Genomic DNA, 18,655 nt, shown 5'->3' with positions numbered 1-18,655 from the left:
CATTATTTCTGTTTTCTGTTGTTGTCCCCACTTTCACTACTGGGCGGCAAGGCAGTTTAATAGGGATATTCAATATATCGATATATGGCGATATTTGTTAGACTGGAAAACAAATGTTGCCAATTTCATTCGTCAGCTGTGATGTTTTAAGTTCATGCAGATGTTGCCGCAACGTAAGGCGGAGCAACGATGCAACAAAAATCGAGAAAATCGGCACCAGATATACCGCCAACTTTTGAGTCTACTTATCGATGCGCAGAGTTGGTAAATATCGGTATGTTTGTGCGATAAGCGAAACTCATCGGCGTGTTATTTTGAAAATAGTAATAAATTGGCGGTGGTCAATTCGAAAGTATTATTTTATTTTATTTACACATTTAAACCCCTTAAGAGGATAGGAGAATGTACTAGAATATCGACTATTAAGATAGATTGGCACGCATATAATGTACAAATTCGTGTAATTCCTACGCCCAAGGACAGCATTCACTGTAACTAATAAAAAAAAAACCAACTCTAAATGGAAATTTATGTATTACCGCACCCCATGTTTAAAGATTGCATTTATTTTGGTTTCGTTGCAAATAGCTTCAAGCCAACAACAGGATCATATATTTACGTATATATTATTATTATATACACGGGACTAGAACACTGAAGTTGTACTGGTGGCTTTTGGGGGTCGTGTCGTCGTCCCTCCTCCAAATGGCCCACAGACATGGCACGGCGGCTGGCAGAGGGGTAAAATTGAGCACCGGCAATTGTCTTGGGCCATTGAGAGGCATGTCCAATTTGTGGAAGTTTGCACAATCGAACGGGGGGGGTGTGTCTTGTGTGTGCGCGGGTCCGTTCAACCGCAGACACATCAAAAAAATATTCTTACATGATAATTTTTTAAAAATAGTTTTAACAGTAGGACATTGGGTGCAGGCAGCCGCAAGACAGAGCAGGGAAGCGAAGAGAGTGTCCTGTCCTTTTGGTCCGCTGACGGCTGCCAAAATGGAAGCTTCCTCTCCGGCCTTACATGTCGTTCGCACCATGCTTCTGCAGAATCTGGGCGAAGCGCTGTGTGATAAGGAGCGATGTGTCGATGAAGCGGTCCACGCAATTGCTCAGACACGTCTCTGTGGCACTGTCCAGCTTGGCGCTGGGCTTTCCAATGCACTTCTCCCAGCAGATCTCGTTGAACTCGTGTATCTGTGGGATTGGCATTGGCATTAGATGCTTGATCAGATTGGGGCGCGCGCTCCTCCAACATACCTGTGCGTTGACCTGTGCCTTCTGTTTTTCCATCATCAGGAACTCCTGCAGCTCCTTGTCGTTGCTGGTCAAGTCGGTCTCGAAATCTGACATCTTGGCCTGGTTGTTGTGGGCGCTTCACGTTTAGCTTTCAGTTAACAAAAATCAGAGTGTCACAATAATTGAATTTTAATTTGTGGTTTTAAGGTTATATAAATGCTGTCGGTATGGCTGTAGTTGTAGTGTTGCCACACAGTTCGCCGATGGCAAGTGCCAGGGCTGCTATGTTAGTGCTGTAAAATGCTGTAACGAACAGCATATAAAGTATATTTAATCTGGAGATGGATTATCATATAATGAAATATTAAGGCTATATTATTATATTAAATAATTAATATGAATTTTTTTTCAAATGATAAGATTTTATTATAAATACTAAAATACGAAGAGAATAATATCTCAAAAAGACTCAAAAAAGATTTTTCAGCAACATGGGAAACATTGCAACATTGCAACATTGCTGTGCAACTTTGGCACGGAATGAGCAACAATCTGCATACCTTGGGAAAATGGATATTATGGGCTTGAGATATTGTTTGTAATTTCAGGCTCCAATTAATGCAGAAACTACTCAGTCTCTGTTTTCAAGGTATTAACGAAAGTTTGCAGATCACGGGTACCAATAATGGGTATCAGAACCGGGATAAATGTATGTATAATACCCAAAACATTTTCATTATTAGGTAAAAACATGTCAATCTAGGACAAAATCAAATTAATGTTTCATAGCAGCTTGAAAAAAAACAATTAACATCAATTAAAAGAAGTAAGGTATGCAAAAGTCCATACGCATAGAAGAAACTTTGTTGACCAGCAATATTTACGTTTTATGCTTTGGCCGGTTTTGTTTGAACCTTTTTATGAAAATAATGCAATAATAAGGACTTTTGAAAACTTACCAATCTTGTAGAAGATTTATGCATCTATCGGATAAAATTATTTGTTTAGCGCTGAGAGGGCCAATTAGCTAGTAATATTAAACGGAATATCAAAATCGAGGAATATCAACTTTGAATGTTTAGAAAAAAACAATCGATACTATCGTAATAGTATCGGGTTCAAATAATTATTAAAAAACCATTGAAACCTTTTACGAACTTGTCCATTGTAAATATTAATGTCGATTTGTTTACAAATTTGTCTTCGTATTTTATAGCAGCCAATCCAAACATATCAAAAGCGCAACGACTGTAGCTCGATACTATCATGATAGTCTCAAAACAATCTATAGTAGAGGCTAGCAGCAAAATATCGAAAACTATCGATAGTGCTCTTTGGTTTGACATCTCTATTAAAAACATTAAAAAAATATTTGTGTGTGATTTGCTGCATTCGTGTTTTCGTTCGTGCTTTTTTTTTGGCTCGCGGATGATGATGCCTCCACTGCCTCTGCCTCCTGCGCGCTCATAGGCGATGCAATAAAAATAATAAAACCCTGCAATCGGGCAAAGTAAATAAAGGAACGGCATCAACGCATCGAATCGAACGTATATTTTTTTTTTTAGTTTAAGCTTTAATTTGTTGCGCTTCTATTTCGGTTTCGATTTCGATTTCGGTTTTTGTTTTTTGTTGTAGCTGCAGAGTTGAAGTTAAAGTTAAAGTTAAGTTGTGCTGCTGGCCCGTTTCTATTCTGGGGCCGCGCGCGTATACCAACTGCTGACGCTGCGCGCAAAGGCGGGCAACAGCGACCGGGGGACGGTTCCCATTTTGGATGCAAAATAGTGCACCGAGTGCCACCGACGACGACGACGGGGACGGTGAGGGTGACCAGAGCCAGGGACAGGGACAGGGACAGCAGTGTAGGGGACGGGACCATGGATGACAGCAGCAGTGGGCGTACATCGCTGGGGGACAACGCCAGTTTGACGAACAACTCGCTGAACAGCGGCACCTCCAGCCAGAGCATCCATCAGGACGATGGCTTCATTCACGTCTACAACTACAAGAGCAAAGAGCTCGATCGCTTCTCGCCGCTCATGCTCTGCGAGGAGATCTGCACGGCCATGTGCCGCAAACTGGAAATCCTGCCCACGGCCCAGCTACTCTTCGGCATTCGGGAGCATCTCGGCACGCGTCGCTCGTCGCGGGCCCAGCTGCTCAGCTACGGGCACAGTTGGGTGCTGCCGGGCGAGAAGCTGAGCTGCCATGTCCGGTACTGCTTTCGCATGCGTTTCCGTGTGCCCGAGCTGGACAGCCAGCTGGACAGGATTGATGCGCACGGTCACGAGTATCTCTACTGGCAGATGCGCTTCGATAATCTGCACGAGCACATCGCCGAGATCCGGTATCCGGAGCACAAGGAAAAGGTGACGGGGCTGGCCGTCATGGACATGCTGATCGACCTGAAGGAGCAGCAATTGTCGGCCCGCGCCATCGAGGGTGCGGTGCGGCAGTACCTGCCAAAGAGTCTGTGGAATGCGCACTTCTTTTTCGTGGGTCCCAAGATCTGCGAGTATTTCCGCAAGCTCAGCGAAAACTCCAGCAGTACGCCGGCACAGCTGAAGTGGCACTACATCCATCAGATCTGCCACCTGGCCCCCACCTACATGACCGAACAGTTTACGGCCGTAGTCGAACATTTGCCCAACGAGGATCCACCCAGTGGCATGGGCGGCACCGGCATGATCGCTGGCGGCAGCAATAGTGGTGCCAGCATGGCCAGCTCCACCTGCACAGCCACCACCACACTGACCGCCGGCTGCAGTTCCAGCACCAACACACTCTCCACCTTGGCCACCAACAACAACGTTCATACGGCCAGGAGCAACGGAAAGCGCAGCAAATCGCGCGGTGGCCAAAGCTCCGGCATTGCTGTCTATGTGCGATTGTGGCCACACGATTCACCCGAACCGGGATTAAAGGTGGCGCGTGTCACATCAGAGGCCACGCTTAAGGTACGAACAAAAAAAAAAACATCTTCCTTACCGTCCCCCCACCACGCCCGTTCTCTCGTTGCTGCTTCAATTAGCATTTGTGTCTGGCTATTTGAAATATTTGCGAGATAATTAACATGCGAACGTGATAACCTCACCCCACCCCACCCCACCACCCCACACAAAAACAGAAAAGAATCTTCACTTATGAATTAATCCATTAATCCAAAATTATTTCCAATTTTGTGGCAATTTAAATTGAATACAAAAATCGTATTGAATACTTAGGCCCCCCCACAGCATGGAATCTGTATCCATTTCAGACCTGACGCTACTAAACTACTGAATTTTTTTTTTTTTTGAAGATTTCTTAAATATATGCCCTTATAATTTATTCTTGATTTACGGCCAAAAAAATCTATTGGGGCTCGAGCACACACTAGCTGAAAGCGGAGCAAGTTCGCACATTGCTGGCTTAGCTGAGCTGTAAGCTCATTGATTAAGCAAATTTGTTTTTATCAGCAGGCTTATTTAGCTCCGCTTTCAGCTAGTGTGCGCTCCAGCCCAAATAGATTTTTTAATTTACACATTCTTCAGGGATTTTCAAAACACGCAAAATTCATGCATTTTTGGCATATGCATTGCATTATAATTTTCAAAAGTTTTCAAGGATTTTCTGGCCACTCAAAATTCATGCATTTCGTTCCAAACCTTGAGCTGGACAGCATTTTTTTTCTTTTAAATATATTTAGTGTATTTTTTTTTCAGTTAAACAATATTTTTTGTTGTAATTATTGACAAAATTACTTTTGGGACTCATTTTTAACAAAAATTGGATGATTCTACAGAAACATTAAGAAACGATAAAGCGCTAAGCGGAAATATAAGAGTTTTAGAAACATACGTCAGCAATAAAAAAAAAACCCAATCGATAGACTTCGGTTTTACTAGCATTCCTTAAACAAACAAAAAGTGGAGATATTGAGGATTGAAAAAACCCGCACTCCGGTTGCAAGAAGAATATAGAAGACTTGCCGGAATAGGTCTTAGAAAGAGAGTCAATCAAAGTCAAAGGAAAGGCAGGCAATCCCCAATCGTTTCGTCAGGCACGTGCAATGCATGTTGTTTTTTTAAATTGCATTTTGACCCTTTCTTTAAGCTTGTTTTTTCTAACAACAGATAGAGCATACCCAAAAAAAAAAAGGGGACAGGAGAGATAGCAAAAGGAAGTAGAGTCGAGAGATTCTGCCGTGGGTTTCGTGACTCGAATTTGAGCAGAATAATGACCCCCTAAGGCAGGCCTTTATATGTCACAAGATTCTGCAATGAAATAGGGAAAGAACCCGTCACAGAATGTTCGTTCTTTATATCACCCCATGGACGATGGATGAACAGAGCAGTAGAAATATCCCTTAAATCCTGATATAGGTATTTCCATGCTCAGTTCGAGCAGCAAAGTGAATGCTCTGTGTTCCCTAACGCAGACTATATATTCCCCGATTTATTGCCACACAATGAACTTTATGTCAGCCGATTCTTAAAGAAACAAAGAAGTAAAAAAGGGCCGCCCAGACTGCCAAAGCAATATAACTTTTTTGCTCTGCTTATTCCCTATATAGAGTACTATATCAACAGTCAAAACTGCCACGTGCCCTACTCTTAAGCCTGAACCTAATTCTAATCAAGAATCTTTGTGCAAAATCCAACTGTAAGGCACACGCAATTTCCGATGCCAACTGAGAACTTGTAATCTCCCGCTCCTATGGCGGCGGGTGTAGAAACGGAAATACAAATATAAATAAATGCCACACAAGAGCCTGCCCGCCCTTCTTATCATTACCGCGAGAAAAGAGAAGTGGAAGTTATAATAATAAAAAAAAAAAAATTGAAACCGCTCATGGCACTTGTTGCCATTATTTTTTTCCTCTTGTTTTTATTGTGTGTTTTTGTTGTTGTTGTTGTTGTTGTTTTGCAGTGGATTCTGGTGGGCGGCGTTGAAGGTATATTTATGATCTCAAAAATCAATGATACCGATGTACGTCTGGAAATTGTCGGCCTGCCCAAAGGCTATGTGATGCATTTTCATACCGAAAAGGAAATGAAATCGTTCATCTCTTATTTGGGTATCTACATAAGGTGAGTGCCAGCCAACCAACCAACCCGCCGCTGTTCATCATAATAATTGCATTGCCATTGGAATATTCGTTTATTTTTATACGATAGATTGACTGTTAAATGGATGCAGGATCTGTGCCATACGTATCGCACACCATCGCTGGAGGAGCTGGGCAATCTGTGCTGCCATGGCCCCATTGGTGGCAATTATTCGCTGATGAAACTGCACGAGAATGGCGACAAGTGTGGCAACTATATCGTGCGGCAATGTGATCGAGAGTACAATACCTACTACATTGACATCAACACGAGAATGTATGTTGGTTTTGCAGCCCTCGTTATCTTGTATTTTCGTATTTATATAGGGCCCACCCCCCACCCACCCACAGCTCAGACCCCGTCCAGCTTTATCCTGCTGTACTCGAGCGCTTTTCTTTGAAACCCAAGACGGGCGGTGTTTGCTTTAGACCTTCTCAGCATTCCGAACAGATCGGAATCTTCAGTTGAAATATGTGATAATTATGTGGATTATTTTTTAAATTGATTTTCGGGCGAAACAAAAAAAAACAACAACCACCTTTATTTATTTATTTTGCACATTTGAGTATATCGGTTAGGGTTTTTATCTCTCTCCTTTTTATTTCTGTTTCTGCTGAATTATATATAGAATTTGAGTTACTTCTACTGCATATCAGAGACTTATTTGAATGACCCTAAACGACGATAAGGTACTTTAACTGGCGTTTAGTTAGCTGGCAAATGAAACGCCACTGAATGTAAGAAATGCACATAATCTTTTGTAGAAGAGGATCCCCCTAGCATGTACACATGGGAAATAAAATTCACACGATCTGTTTCTTCACTCGATCTGTTGCTGGATTAGAAAACTTCATTGAATTAAGCCCCTCTCCCACTTGAATCCCTTTACCATGAGCAAAGTGCACACGGCATAAAATTCCAAAGCAATTCAAATGCCGCTTCATGCACACGACATGTATTTTGTTATGGTTTCTCTGTACACACATTGTTTAGGAGCTGTTGGCCCAGTGGGCCCGGCCCTTAGGCTACAATTTCAATGTATTTTTGTGGCTTAAATAGATCCCAAAATTAAACTGTAATTGTTTTTTTTTAGCACGGGCCGTAACACCGACCATGAACGCTGCAAAACGGAAACCTTGAAGATTCTGCGCAAGGACGGACAGTGGGTGCTCTACTACAATGAGGGCCAGCACACGTTTCTCGATCTGCTGGAGCTGGCCCAGTTTATACCGGCCAACGGTCCGGACCGCTTGCGTGTGCCCGCCTCCAAGTACGACAAGCCGCCGCTGTTGCTGTTGTGCTTGCCAAAAAATCTGAAAGCCAAAAAGACTGACATGGAGCTGAACGAAGCGGAGCTGCTGAGCCGCAATCCGCAGATCTTCAATCCCAAAACGGATCTGCAATGGTATCCAGGTGAGAAGAGGGGTCGAGACGAGAGAGTAGAGAGAGAGCTTTAAAATCAAAATCAAATTGCTTTTTCATGTGGCGCAGACTCGATAACGCTCAGCGAGGATGGCATGATGTTCACAATGCGCGGCGATTGGATACAGCAGAGTCTGGTGAAGGATGTCTCCGTGACCATGAAGATGCTGAAGAACGATGGCAATTTCATGGAGTTTTTCAAACTAGCCCAATCGTGGAGCCTGATCCAGTCGCCGCAGTTCATCAAGCTGTACGGCCTAACACTCTCCGATCCATACACCATGGTGATGGAATACTCACGGTATGGGCCACTCAACAAGTTCCTGCTGGAGAAGCGCGATGCGGTGACGCTCCACTGTCTGCTCGATCTGATGCATGGCCTGGTGCGTGGCATACACTATCTGGAGGATAACAAAATCATACACAGCTATATACGCTGCAGTAATTTGTATGTGACCAAATTTGATCCAGAGAGTTCCAGGCTCGATGCCAAGATCAGTGATCCCGGCTATCCGCGACCCTACAAAGAATCTGAGTGAGTCACGAAATCGCAAAAACGGAGCTCTACCAGCCACCCAAAATCCAACCAACCAACCAACCAACCAACCAATCCAACCATTCGCTCATTCTGTCAGTGTTTGAAATATATTTACAATTAAATTCTCATTGCACTGCAGGCTGCAGGCTGCTGTCACTGCAAGTCACAGCAGCAGACAGCAGCAAACAGTAAAGAAACGAATAGTTATGAATGAACCCACAGACAGTGGAATTTTTTTTTTTCGGGCTCAGTAGTCGCAGCAGCAGCAGCAGCAACAACAGCAACAGATCAGATAGCAACAACTAGAAACGAAAGCGAAAGCGAAAGATATCTTGTAAATGTGCTTTGAAGTGTTCCGAATTTATTTATCAATACCCTGGCACTCATACATACGCATGCCCAATGCCCAATAGCGCGACTTCCAATGAAGTTTCTTTTTGGTATATTTCCCTTAGCTAAACGAGAAGGAACGTGTGAGTCGCTTCTGGGGACGCGACTCTACTTATACCCACACTCAGTCAGTATATTGTGTGAGCTTATGATGTCTGTAGAGTATCTAAATATTTTATCTGCTAACCTTTTTTTGTTGCTACATCTATCATCCACATCTCCAACGCTGGAGGGCGCACACTGCAGGCAGAATGGGAGTTATTGTGCGAAATGCTTATATTAAAAATTAGGTGGCAAGGTAGGGGGGCATCAAACATGTGATCACCTTTCGTTGCTTGCTTGCTGCTGCTCACTTAACTTTTCCTACATCCCACTGTAAGCTGTTCAAACACTGTAATGCACTGTCATCAATTGAAACCAACCAACCAACCAACCATCCATTCGCTCTGTTGCCCACAGTTCGCCCTGGATACCCGTCAAATACTACAAGAATCTGCAGGCGGCCAAACAGGATCTGGGCACACAACTGTGGGCTTTTGCCACCACCATCTATGAGATATTCTCGCGCTGCAAGCGCGATCTGCGAACGGTTAGGCAGGAGGAGCTGCTACAAAATCGCCGCAACGACTGCAACATTTTGCCATCACTCGAAGCGGATCTGTGCCCCAAGCAAATATGCGAAACCATTATGGATGGTTGGAGCGATAATGCGGAGAAGCGTTTCAGCCATCACGATATCTTTTCGCGTCTCAATTCCATTAAATTGGATACACAGCACAACTATGCGGCGGTGCCTGAATCCATACCAAGTGAGTTTCTGCTCTGCTCTGCCGGGCAACTGCCATTCAAATATCCATTTATAATGCTTTCTTCCTCTTCTTCCTTTTGTTGTTGTTGTAGATGGTGCAGATGTGCCAAATTACAATCATGATTGTGTGCATGTGTTGGATGTACAGAATATGCCGCAGGTCCTGATGCTAAGTGACTGTCGTGTGATTTATAGTCCACAGAATATTATTGGCAAGGGCCACTATGGCATCGTTTTCAGGGGCACCATCGACTATGATGACCGGAGCCGTCCGTCCGAGAATGTGGCCATCAAGAAGCTAAACACCATGCAGGTAACGGCGGACTTTCAGCGTGAGATTGTCATCATGCGCAATCTGGAGCATCTGAATGTTGTTAAATTCAAATATTGGGACAACAACACATATAGCATCATAATGGAGTATCTGGACAGCTCCTTTGATGTCTATCTACGCTATAAAGCACCCGATTTGAACACAAATCGACTGCTACGCTTTGCCGTTCAGATAGCCCAGGGCATGAATTACTTATCCGAAAAGGGTCTGATACATCGGGATTTGGCTGCACGCAATATACTGGTGGATCGAAAGAGTCACATCGATTTGGACTTACTCAAGATCTCGGACTTTGGTCTGGCACAGTTTGCCAACTCTGAGGGCTACTACATTGGCATTAGTGAACGGGATATACCCATCAAATGGTAATTGGGCAATCCAATCCCCCCCTCAGAAATCCATCCGCCCTGTCTGCCCTCTGCTCACACACTTTCGTTTCGCATATATGTACATAGGTATTCACCGGAGGCCATCAATTCGAAATTCTCATCGTATTCGGATGTCTGGAGCTATGGCGTAACGCTCTATGAGATGTTCACACACGGCGAGGTGCCCAATCTAACGCCGCCACAGCATAACAATGATGAATTCATCTTCCGCCTTAACAATGGTGAAAGGTCAGTTCAAAAGAAATTTATTTTTGAAAATATATATATGAAATATGGGAGTCCTATTGGCGTTACGTTACTGACGCAAAGGCAAAAGTACCCTTATAAATTTGGTTACCCATATTCACCAGAAAAGTGGAAATAACGAGCGTAGGTTTTAGATATAGCCAAAGGACCAAGGGTACTAAACAGGTGGTTGGGTTGGGCAGGCAGGGGATGTATTGGGGGATAACTAAATCTTTGAGGGGGAACTACGGCGGGACCAACCGAAGAGGGACCACGCGAAGTTAGGATTTATAGTTAGACACGAGACTCCAGGAAGTAGCGAAATACAAATACCAAAAGAATCTGAAAGTCAATGAAATATAGCAATGTTTGTTACCTCATTGAAGGGTTTTATCTTAGGGGACCGCGAACTACCCATATACATATACATATATATATATAAATTTATTTTTGAAAATATATATTGCTAAATTGACATTTTTATTGAGAAAAAGTTTCTGACCTTTTAATGCGTTTTTGTTATATTTTGTTGTATGGCTATAGATTACGACAGCCGCCGGGCTGTACGGATTTTGTATACAACGAACTGATGCTGGCCTGCTGGAATACCATTCCGCGTGCCCGGCCCACATTTAGTCGAATTATAGAGATTATCAATGCCGAAATAGGTAATATTGCTGCGGGCACAAGTAAGGGCAGTGCAACAACGGCATCCGAAACATAATCAAGAAGCACATCGCACATCACTGGGGGCGCATGATCTACAGCAGCAGCAGCAGCAGCAGCCACAGGAGCTGTTGAATGAGAGTCGAAACCGAAAGTGTTCTGAACACTAAATGTTTTATATGCTAATCGATATATTTAGAGATCTAAAAGTTTTATTAAGCTATTAGCATTTAAATGTGTACGTTTTTAAAAACAACACAAATCAAAGCCCCTCCACACACTTGACAAAGCCTCTGAAGGTTTTTTTAAAATGTAATTTTTAAATGTTTAATGTCGGAGCCCCCCGCCCCCCTCTGTCCAGTTTATTCTACACAACTTTTAGGTTTTATAACCGACACCGCCCCCCCTCAGAATATTACTAAACAAATTCTCAATACATTGTGTTATATTTTAGCTAACTTTGTTAAATATTGTTAAGCTTGTGCGTCATAAAATAATAATAATAATAATAATAATAGTAATATATATATTATATTTTTTTTTAATTAATTGAATAGTGTTTTATTGACTAAATGTAGGCTTGTACATAAGTACCTATGCTATTCAATTGAGTCTAAGCTTTAAACATGTGCAAATCCTATACATAAATAATATTATAATATAATAATAATTTGATAATTGTGTATGTTATGCCTGTGTCGTCTGTGTGCTTGTGTCGTCTGTACTGTAGGTCTGTCCCACTATTAATGTACAGACTTTTAATTGTTTTACACAATAATACGGATGCGAATGCGACAGGCATAAATAAAAATAGAAATAAAAATAAAAACAATGTGCACATATAGTTTCTAAGGGGTGTTATTGTCAATTAATGTTGATCCAAATGCCATTTTAAGTCAATTTCAAAAGAAAACACACACACACACAATACACAAGGCAACAGAAAACGAATAAAATAATACAGAATTGTATGTAAACTATTGTACTATATTTACAAAAAAAAAAAAAACAAACAACAAAAACTATACTGCATATTCTGATCAATATACAAGCAGGGTATATGCACCACCACACCCACTGGCACAATAACTTATTATTGATGTTAACTAAACGGATATTTTTTAAATAAATCAAATTTTCGTACGTGTTTAAATGCCCGGAATGTTTGTCTTTGGATCTAACTTTTTTTTATTATTATTTCAGGAACTAAAGCAAGAGCAGCAAGACCTTCTCTTCTAATCTAAGCTCAAAGACTATTTGGATAATTAAAAATAGATCTTGAAGAATGCTTTTGGCCCTTACGCACAAGACTGAAAGAGAGCGCAACATCTGATTGCACTCGTCGCTCTCACTTATTCTATTGAGAGTTTCTATTGTCCCCTTTTTTCTGCAATTATTAGATATTAGTTATAAATGCTATAAGCAAAAAGACTAAACATTATCCACCAATTACGTAGTACATTATGGAAATAGAGGAATATATATTTTTTTTTATTTGTTTTTTCGATTTGTATATACAATCTTTGCTTAAATATTACATATACAATTTTCGCTTAAATATTACATATAAAATGTGTATAATAGCAGCATGAAATAGCCAGTATAATCAATGAATATGTTTTATACGAAATTCCAAATTCGAGCATCAAACTTTAAAGGACTTGGATGCCTGAGCTAGAAGAATTTATTCTCTAAAAAGTTGCCCAAAAAATATGTATTTAATTCCTGCATCATATCTCGGGCACAGGATGACCCTATATATTTCTAAGATTAATTTCATATAATGCTATTTATATCTAATCTATTTGTCTTGATCTGTGTACCTTAAGTCTTTTGTTGGTCAATCATTTTGAACATAATCGAGGCTTGAATTTAGTTAGTTACATTTTGAGGTGAATTTTAAGTTAATTACTAAGCTTAAAACATTCAAATACAATGTGAATAAGACAATAGTCTAGGGTTAAAACAGATGAACGGAGTAGCTTAAATACGAAAATATTACCTTGTCGATCCTCGAATTAAAATCCAGAGTCAGGTTCCCCAGGCTCCCCGTAGTCGTATCAGAAGAATGGCTTATGGCTGAAACTACGCCTCCCCGTATGCTAGGAGCTTTCGGCATTCTTCTTCTTGAGCGTCTCCATGACCCCAGCAAAGTCGGCCGTCTTCTTTTTGGCCGATTTCGGTGTGGATGTCTGGCTGCGTACCCGCATCTGCGTGGGCGCCACATCGTCGCTGAAATCAAAGTCATTCGCCTTCTGCGGTCTGTGGAAGTAAACGATGTTGTTATCTGTGGAAGTGCCAACGACTGTGGGGCTTGTACTTACTCCTGCTCAATGGCATCGGTGGCCTGCTCCAGCTCTTTGCTATTCCCCCCAGAGCTGGCGTCCGGCGAGGGTGCCCGCCGGCCGGGGAATTGCCACTGTAACTCCGGTATATTACCCGCCTCGAGCATTAGATAGTAGCTCTCCAATTCCTCGGCATTTGCTGAGAACTTGTCTGCCGTTGTGGCTGGCTCTACGTCGGTTGCCATTGTTAAATTATGTTTCCTACTTCCTATTCCTGTCTGCCCTACGCTTGGCTTGGGGGTGTTATATTCTTCTTGTGTTTATTTACGCGCACGCTGGATTCGATAGCCTCCCGAAGCATCTCTGCGCAAGTGCTGGAAACCGGTCGAAGCCACGCATGTAAGCGAGCGCGTTGTTTGAAGGGATCATTCCATGTGGTGTGGTGTGCTGCTGCTTCTACTGCCGTTTAACGGCACCGTTGGGCTGCTGCTCCCGCTCTTTGCTATTTGCCTCAGCATTCCTCTCCATGAGCGGCGTTCTTTCAGCAGAATTGTCGCCCGGCGAGTGGTCGGGTGCCTGCCGGCCAGGGCATTGCCACTTCAACTCTAGTATATTACCAGCCCCGAGCATTTGATAGTATATCTCCAGTTCCTCGGCGTTTCGGGCTTTTGTAATTGCTGGTTCTTTTGCCATTTTAATTTTCAATTTATTATTCTGCCTTTTGCTTGGGTACCACCGCACACCGCTCGTGTCGATAGCTTTCAGAATCAACTCTGCGTCAGTGGTGCCGGCCTGCAGGCCAAAATGATGTCTGAAGCGCGCTATTTGAAATGGAATTCGTTTTTACACTCAAACAAAAACACATTTTGGAATCGATGCACAGAAGTGCTTGGAATGGCAGAAGGAAAGACGGAATATCAGAATGAATATGTATCCGTCGAGTAGATTAATTCGCAGAGTATTAAAACTTAAAGCGGGCACAAAAAAACGTTGCTAAGCTGTCAACAAAAGCTGCTATTTGTCGGTCGCTTTAATATTTCTCCAATAAACAAAAGACGGGCCAGGCATAAGGCAAACTATGGAAAGATAAAAGATATAGTTCCCAATGGACTTCACTTCCCATTGCCATGCCCAGTGAAATTTCAAGCTTAAACAAAAACTCATGTTGCTCAAAGCGTAGCGTAGCCCGACCCACAGATAAGAATTGCCCCGAACATGACACGGCCATGTGTGGCACAATCAATTGAAAGCGGGGAATATTTTGGTTTTACTTTTATTTATTTACTTTTGTGATTACTAAATTCTTAGAACTTTATTCAAAATCTTTACCCCCCCACGCATGCATTCATCTCCCATCTCCACGTTGTCCTCACGCGCTCTCTCTCTCTCTCTCGCTCTATCTCATATATCCAACTGATATCCTGGATCTGGAGGGATCCCAGAGGTGTGTGTATATATATCCACAACCGATTACGATTACCGGATACATCCACTCTCTCTCTCTCTCTCTCACTCACGTTCTTTCTTTCGTTCGTTCTCTCTCGCTCGCTCGCTCTCTCTTACAGCTTGCATCTTGCACTTTTCGTTCTATATAGCTTACAGATACATACATATACATAAGTATTATTAATATTGTTGTTGCTGTTGGTTGTTGTTGTTGTTGGTTGGTTGTTGTTTTTTGTTTGTTTGTTTTTGTTGTTTTTGTTTTTGTTTGTTTTTGTTTTGTTTTTGTATACTCGTATATAAAAAAGAATAATTATACATATTCATTAATAATAAATCCATAATAATTAAAAACACACAATTTGATTGCAAGAAAGAATTTCTACAATACGTAATTAAATACGGATACATCCTGATCGTTGGTATTGCCACCCCCACCCCCGCCGCCGCCGCCACCACCACCACCGCCACGATTCGAAGATCCTGATGATTTATTCGAGCCATGTGCGGCAATGGTCAGCTGATTGGTCTGATGTATAACCGATGTGATGTCGCTTTGCGATGCAGATATATCCTTGCTGGTGAGCACATCCGAACTGCTCGAGCCGGACGAGATGTGGCGCTCGGTGATGCCGTACTGTATCGGCTGATAGCCGTGACTGGGATTGTACGTGGCCGAGTATGGCATATATATGGGGGGATTCGGCAGCGGCCCAATATCGCTGGTGATGCTCTCCGTGTCCGCATGACTGAGCGCATGCTGGCCGTGCGTATGCGGATGCTGCTGCTGTTGCTGCTGCTGCTGCTGATGGGGATTGAGTGAGCGCAGATTGGGATTGCGCTCATCGTTCACCACATAATAGCACTGCTCGGAGAAGGTCAGCTTATTGACCGTATGCTTGATGTAATTGTTGCGCAGCATCGCCGACACAATGCGTCGCGCCTCCCTTCGATCCTGCACATCCTCGACATTCTCCAGCACCCAATTGACAGCATCGGCGCCAATGAACGCATTCGGTATGGTTATCTTTAGCCACATGCGATCACGGATCTCCAGGCCGCTGTCCGGCTTCGTCATGGCCTTGACTATCTCCTCGAGATTGTTCTGGTCGAGCCGCTCCTTAATTGGCTCCGGTATATCGGCAATAATACTGTCGTGCGAGGTTAGCGCCTGGGTGTGCGCCACCCAGGCACCGGGATCTATCGGCCGCACCGGCTCCGTGCGCGGTATGGTAAAGTAACCCTTGGGATTTGGGTCCCAGCACTTGGCCACCACCAGCTTAATGGGTCCCGGCTTCTGTACGACCTCACGCAGCACACGCACCGCCTCATCGTTGGTCATATTCTCGAAATTCACATCGTTCACCTGGAGTATCATGTCGCCCGGCTCGATGCGGCCATCCAGTGCAACGGCCCCGCCCTTCATGATGCTGCCCACATAGATGCCACCGTCGCCGCCACGATTCGACTGGCCAACAATCGAGATGCCCAGAAAGTTGACGGCCTCCATGTTGATCGAGACGGTGATGATGTTCAGGGACATGGTCGAGTCGGTTATCGAGCTGTATGAGGAGGTACGCGACATGCTGGGCGCTCGCTTTTTGCGTCGCTGCGGCTTCTTGCGCACCTGCAGCCGCTGCACGCTGCTGTAGTCGGTCATGTCACGGTCGAGCGTCAGCTCCGATTCGGTGCCAAAGAGGCTGGTCGAGTCGAGATCGCTCGATAGCACCGATGCCGATTGATATGTGAGCGGTGGCGGCTGTAGCATCTGATTGTTGATTAGACCGCCGCCGGACAGCTTCTGTTGCTGCTGCTGCTGCAGGTGCTGCTGATGCTGCTGCTGCTGCTGTTGCTGCTGGTGCTGTTGATGCTGCTGCTGCTGTTGCTGCTGTTGCAGGGCAAGATGCGTGCGGACATTGGCCCGACCGAGGCCAACCATTTCGCATTCGCTGGTGGGCAGCTCTGAGCAGTTATCCGACTGATTGGTGCCGTCGGCCGAGACCAGCCAGGAGACGACGCGGCCATTGAAGCAAGGCAAGATGGTGGCATCGTCGGCGATCTCCTCCTTGACGACACCAAAGTCGGCGTCCATTGACTTGAAGAAATACTTGTAGTTGTTGTTCTGTTTATTGAGCACCAGCTTGAAGTCCTTGAGGGTTACCTGCGACGAGGGTATGGGTATTTTCACCAAATAGGGGGTGGTCTCATCGTCAATATGATAAATGACTTTCGTCTCTTGTCCATTTGGTCTATCTGTATCCATCGCGCCTGCCTGTTGTTGCTGCTGCTGCTGCTGCTGCTGCTTCTGCTGCTGTTGATGCTGTTGTTGTTACTGCACTGCAGCCTGCCTGGCTCTAATCGGGTCTATTGTCTCTCTCTCTCTTTCTCTCACTTAATAAATTCGTGCGATTTATTTTGCCGTTTTTTGCAGCGATGATTCTGCTGCTTCTGCTGCCCGATGATATTTATTTATGCCTTAAACACACTCTTTTCCCTTTACACAAATTTGTATACTTTTTCATGTGTGCGTCGGCTCGGCACGGCACGGCACTCTACTCCAACTCCACTCCTCCCAACACACTCCACAACTCCAAAACTCCACACTCCACTCACTGCTGCTGCTGCTGCTGCTGCTGTTGCTGCCCTCTGCCTCTCTGCTTCCGCCTCTGCTTGCTTTTTGGGTTGGGTGTCAATGGAACTGCAGCTCCTCCTCCATTTGAATAAAAAGCACAACAGCTTCGGCCTCAGCAATTGGCAAGGTAGCGTATTTGAGTTTAATTTTTTTCGCTTTTCATTGATGGCTCACAATTCGGGGGGCGGTTAGCAACAAAAGATTAACCGAATAACAAAAAAACAGCTCGAAATTCACTTTTTGTCGTAGTTTTGTAGGGATGTAAAAAAAAAGCATCGCTTTATAAGTCTCATCTCCAACCGATGTCTCTCATATCGATAGCACGGCACCAAGACTCCTACGCCGGTGATTTTTTGCACCAACGGCGTCACAAAACTGAAGGCCTTGTATGAACAAGGTTTTCATTGGCCAAGGTTTATCAAGAAATGAACAAAGTAATTTTAATTGACATATTACATTTGTTTTGTATTGAATTTTAATCAAATTGATGAATACGACTCTCAGAAATATACCAAAATGGATCTGCCCATTTTCAAAATATACCGTAAATATACCGATGAAAATCATATTCCACAATTTTGATATTCTAGACCAATTATGGTTACTAGACTAGCTAATGGATACATCGCGTTACGCTATCAACCCCTTTGGCAACATATCGAACAGGAGGATGTCTGTAATCGATTTGTGTCTTGACAAAAATATAAATTTTAGAATTTAAAAATTAAATTAATCCAATAGGACTATTCTTTTCAAAATTTGACAATCTTATAGAAATTGATATTATCGGACAAATACAATTAATATATGTTCGAATTTTTTTTTAGTTCTTTGCATGCAACTATTTTAAAAAAAATAGTAGTAACTCATAATTAATAAAACTACTCTTTAAAATTTGTTGCATAAAATATTTGTATGTTAGAAAATTTATTACTACATCGGATTAAACTATTTTAATTAATTATTTATGGGTATTCCACGGGTCCGCAAGCCTACGATTTTACCATGTTTTTTCTTTAATATTATTACCTTAATTTTTTTGTTATTTATATGACATCGAATGTCCATAAATTAGATATTTATTTTGAGAAATAATTTTGAGATTTTAAATTTCCAGAATCTACAAAATGAAATAAAATCTCTGCTTCCACCCAACCGGATTGAATACGATAACATTGTAATGTGATTTCTGTTTAT

General features: G+C 43.0%; 4 protein-coding genes across 4 annotated transcripts; 1 reads left to right on the top strand and 3 right to left on the bottom strand.

Moving 5' to 3' along the window:
* Window positions 1-567: 567 nt before the first annotated feature.
* LOC111065281 (mitochondrial import inner membrane translocase subunit Tim8) lies at window positions 568-1,498 on the bottom strand. Its single transcript, XM_022353384.2, has 2 exons — window positions 1,261-1,498; window positions 568-1,197 (listed from the first exon to the last, which is right to left on the bottom strand). Exons 1-2 carry the CDS (start codon window positions 1,351-1,353, stop codon window positions 1,021-1,023), a joined length of 270 nt encoding a protein of 89 aa, XP_022209076.1. The 5' UTR covers window positions 1,354-1,498; the 3' UTR covers window positions 568-1,020.
* Window positions 1,499-2,843: 1,345 nt separating this feature from the next.
* On the top strand, window positions 2,844-11,889 carry LOC111065319 (tyrosine-protein kinase hopscotch). The gene is made up of 9 exons (XM_022353429.2): window positions 2,844-4,193; window positions 6,148-6,308; window positions 6,396-6,602; window positions 7,420-7,739; window positions 7,818-8,283; window positions 9,136-9,485; window positions 9,577-10,183; window positions 10,274-10,435; window positions 10,976-11,889. The coding sequence occupies exons 1-9, from the start codon at window positions 3,114-3,116 to the stop codon at window positions 11,154-11,156; spliced, it is 3,534 nt and encodes a 1,177-aa protein (XP_022209121.1). The 5' UTR covers window positions 2,844-3,113; the 3' UTR covers window positions 11,157-11,889.
* A 734-nt stretch (window positions 11,890-12,623) lies between these two features.
* On the bottom strand, window positions 12,624-14,072 carry LOC111065307. The gene is made up of 2 exons (XM_022353414.2): window positions 13,423-14,072; window positions 12,624-13,360 (listed from the first exon to the last, which is right to left on the bottom strand). The coding sequence occupies exons 1-2, from the start codon at window positions 13,626-13,628 to the stop codon at window positions 13,201-13,203; spliced, it is 366 nt and encodes a 121-aa protein (XP_022209106.1). The 5' UTR covers window positions 13,629-14,072; the 3' UTR covers window positions 12,624-13,200.
* Window positions 14,073-15,116: 1,044 nt separating this feature from the next.
* Window positions 15,117-17,134, bottom strand: LOC111065240 (segment polarity protein dishevelled). Its single transcript, XM_022353297.2, has one exon. It carries the CDS (start codon window positions 17,087-17,089, stop codon window positions 15,209-15,211), a length of 1,881 nt encoding a protein of 626 aa, XP_022208989.2. The 5' UTR covers window positions 17,090-17,134; the 3' UTR covers window positions 15,117-15,208.
* Between the last annotated feature and the right edge of the window lie 1,521 nt (window positions 17,135-18,655).

This window comes from Drosophila obscura, unplaced genomic scaffold (genome assembly GCF_018151105.1).
Source record: "Drosophila obscura isolate BZ-5 IFL unplaced genomic scaffold, ASM1815110v1 contig_73, whole genome shotgun sequence".
Classification (NCBI taxonomy): Eukaryota; Metazoa; Arthropoda; class Insecta; order Diptera; family Drosophilidae; genus Drosophila; species Drosophila obscura.
The sequence above is the reverse complement of the archived record's forward strand: the minus strand, read 5'-3'. Positions and strand labels throughout refer to the sequence as shown.

What these genes read in the sequence shown, in the direction of transcription:
- LOC111065281 (XM_022353384.2), bottom strand. Translation starts at nt 1,353, where the DNA reads ATGTCAGATTTCGAGACCGACTTGACCAGCAACGACAAGGAGCTGCAG. An exon ending in AGGCACAGGTCAACGCACAG is followed by an intron (nt 1,198 to 1,260) that starts GTATGTTGGAGG and finishes CCAATCCCACAG; the next exon opens with ATACACGAGTTCAACGAGAT.
- LOC111065319 (XM_022353429.2), top strand. Translation starts at nt 3,114, where the DNA reads ATGGATGACAGCAGCAGTGGGCGTACATCGCTGGGGGACAACGCCAGT. An exon ending in GGTGCCTGAATCCATACCAA is followed by an intron (nt 9,486 to 9,576) that starts GTGAGTTTCTGC and finishes TTGTTGTTGTAG; the next exon opens with ATGGTGCAGATGTGCCAAAT. An exon ending in CGCCTTAACAATGGTGAAAG is followed by an intron (nt 10,436 to 10,975) that starts GTCAGTTCAAAA and finishes GTATGGCTATAG; the next exon opens with ATTACGACAGCCGCCGGGCT.
- LOC111065307 (XM_022353414.2), bottom strand. Translation starts at nt 13,628, where the DNA reads ATGGCAACCGACGTAGAGCCAGCCACAACGGCAGACAAGTTCTCAGCA. An exon ending in ACCGATGCCATTGAGCAGGA is followed by an intron (nt 13,361 to 13,422) that starts GTAAGTACAAGC and finishes TTACTTCCACAG; the next exon opens with ACCGCAGAAGGCGAATGACT.
- LOC111065240 (XM_022353297.2), bottom strand. Translation starts at nt 17,089, where the DNA reads ATGGATACAGATAGACCAAATGGACAAGAGACGAAAGTCATTTATCAT.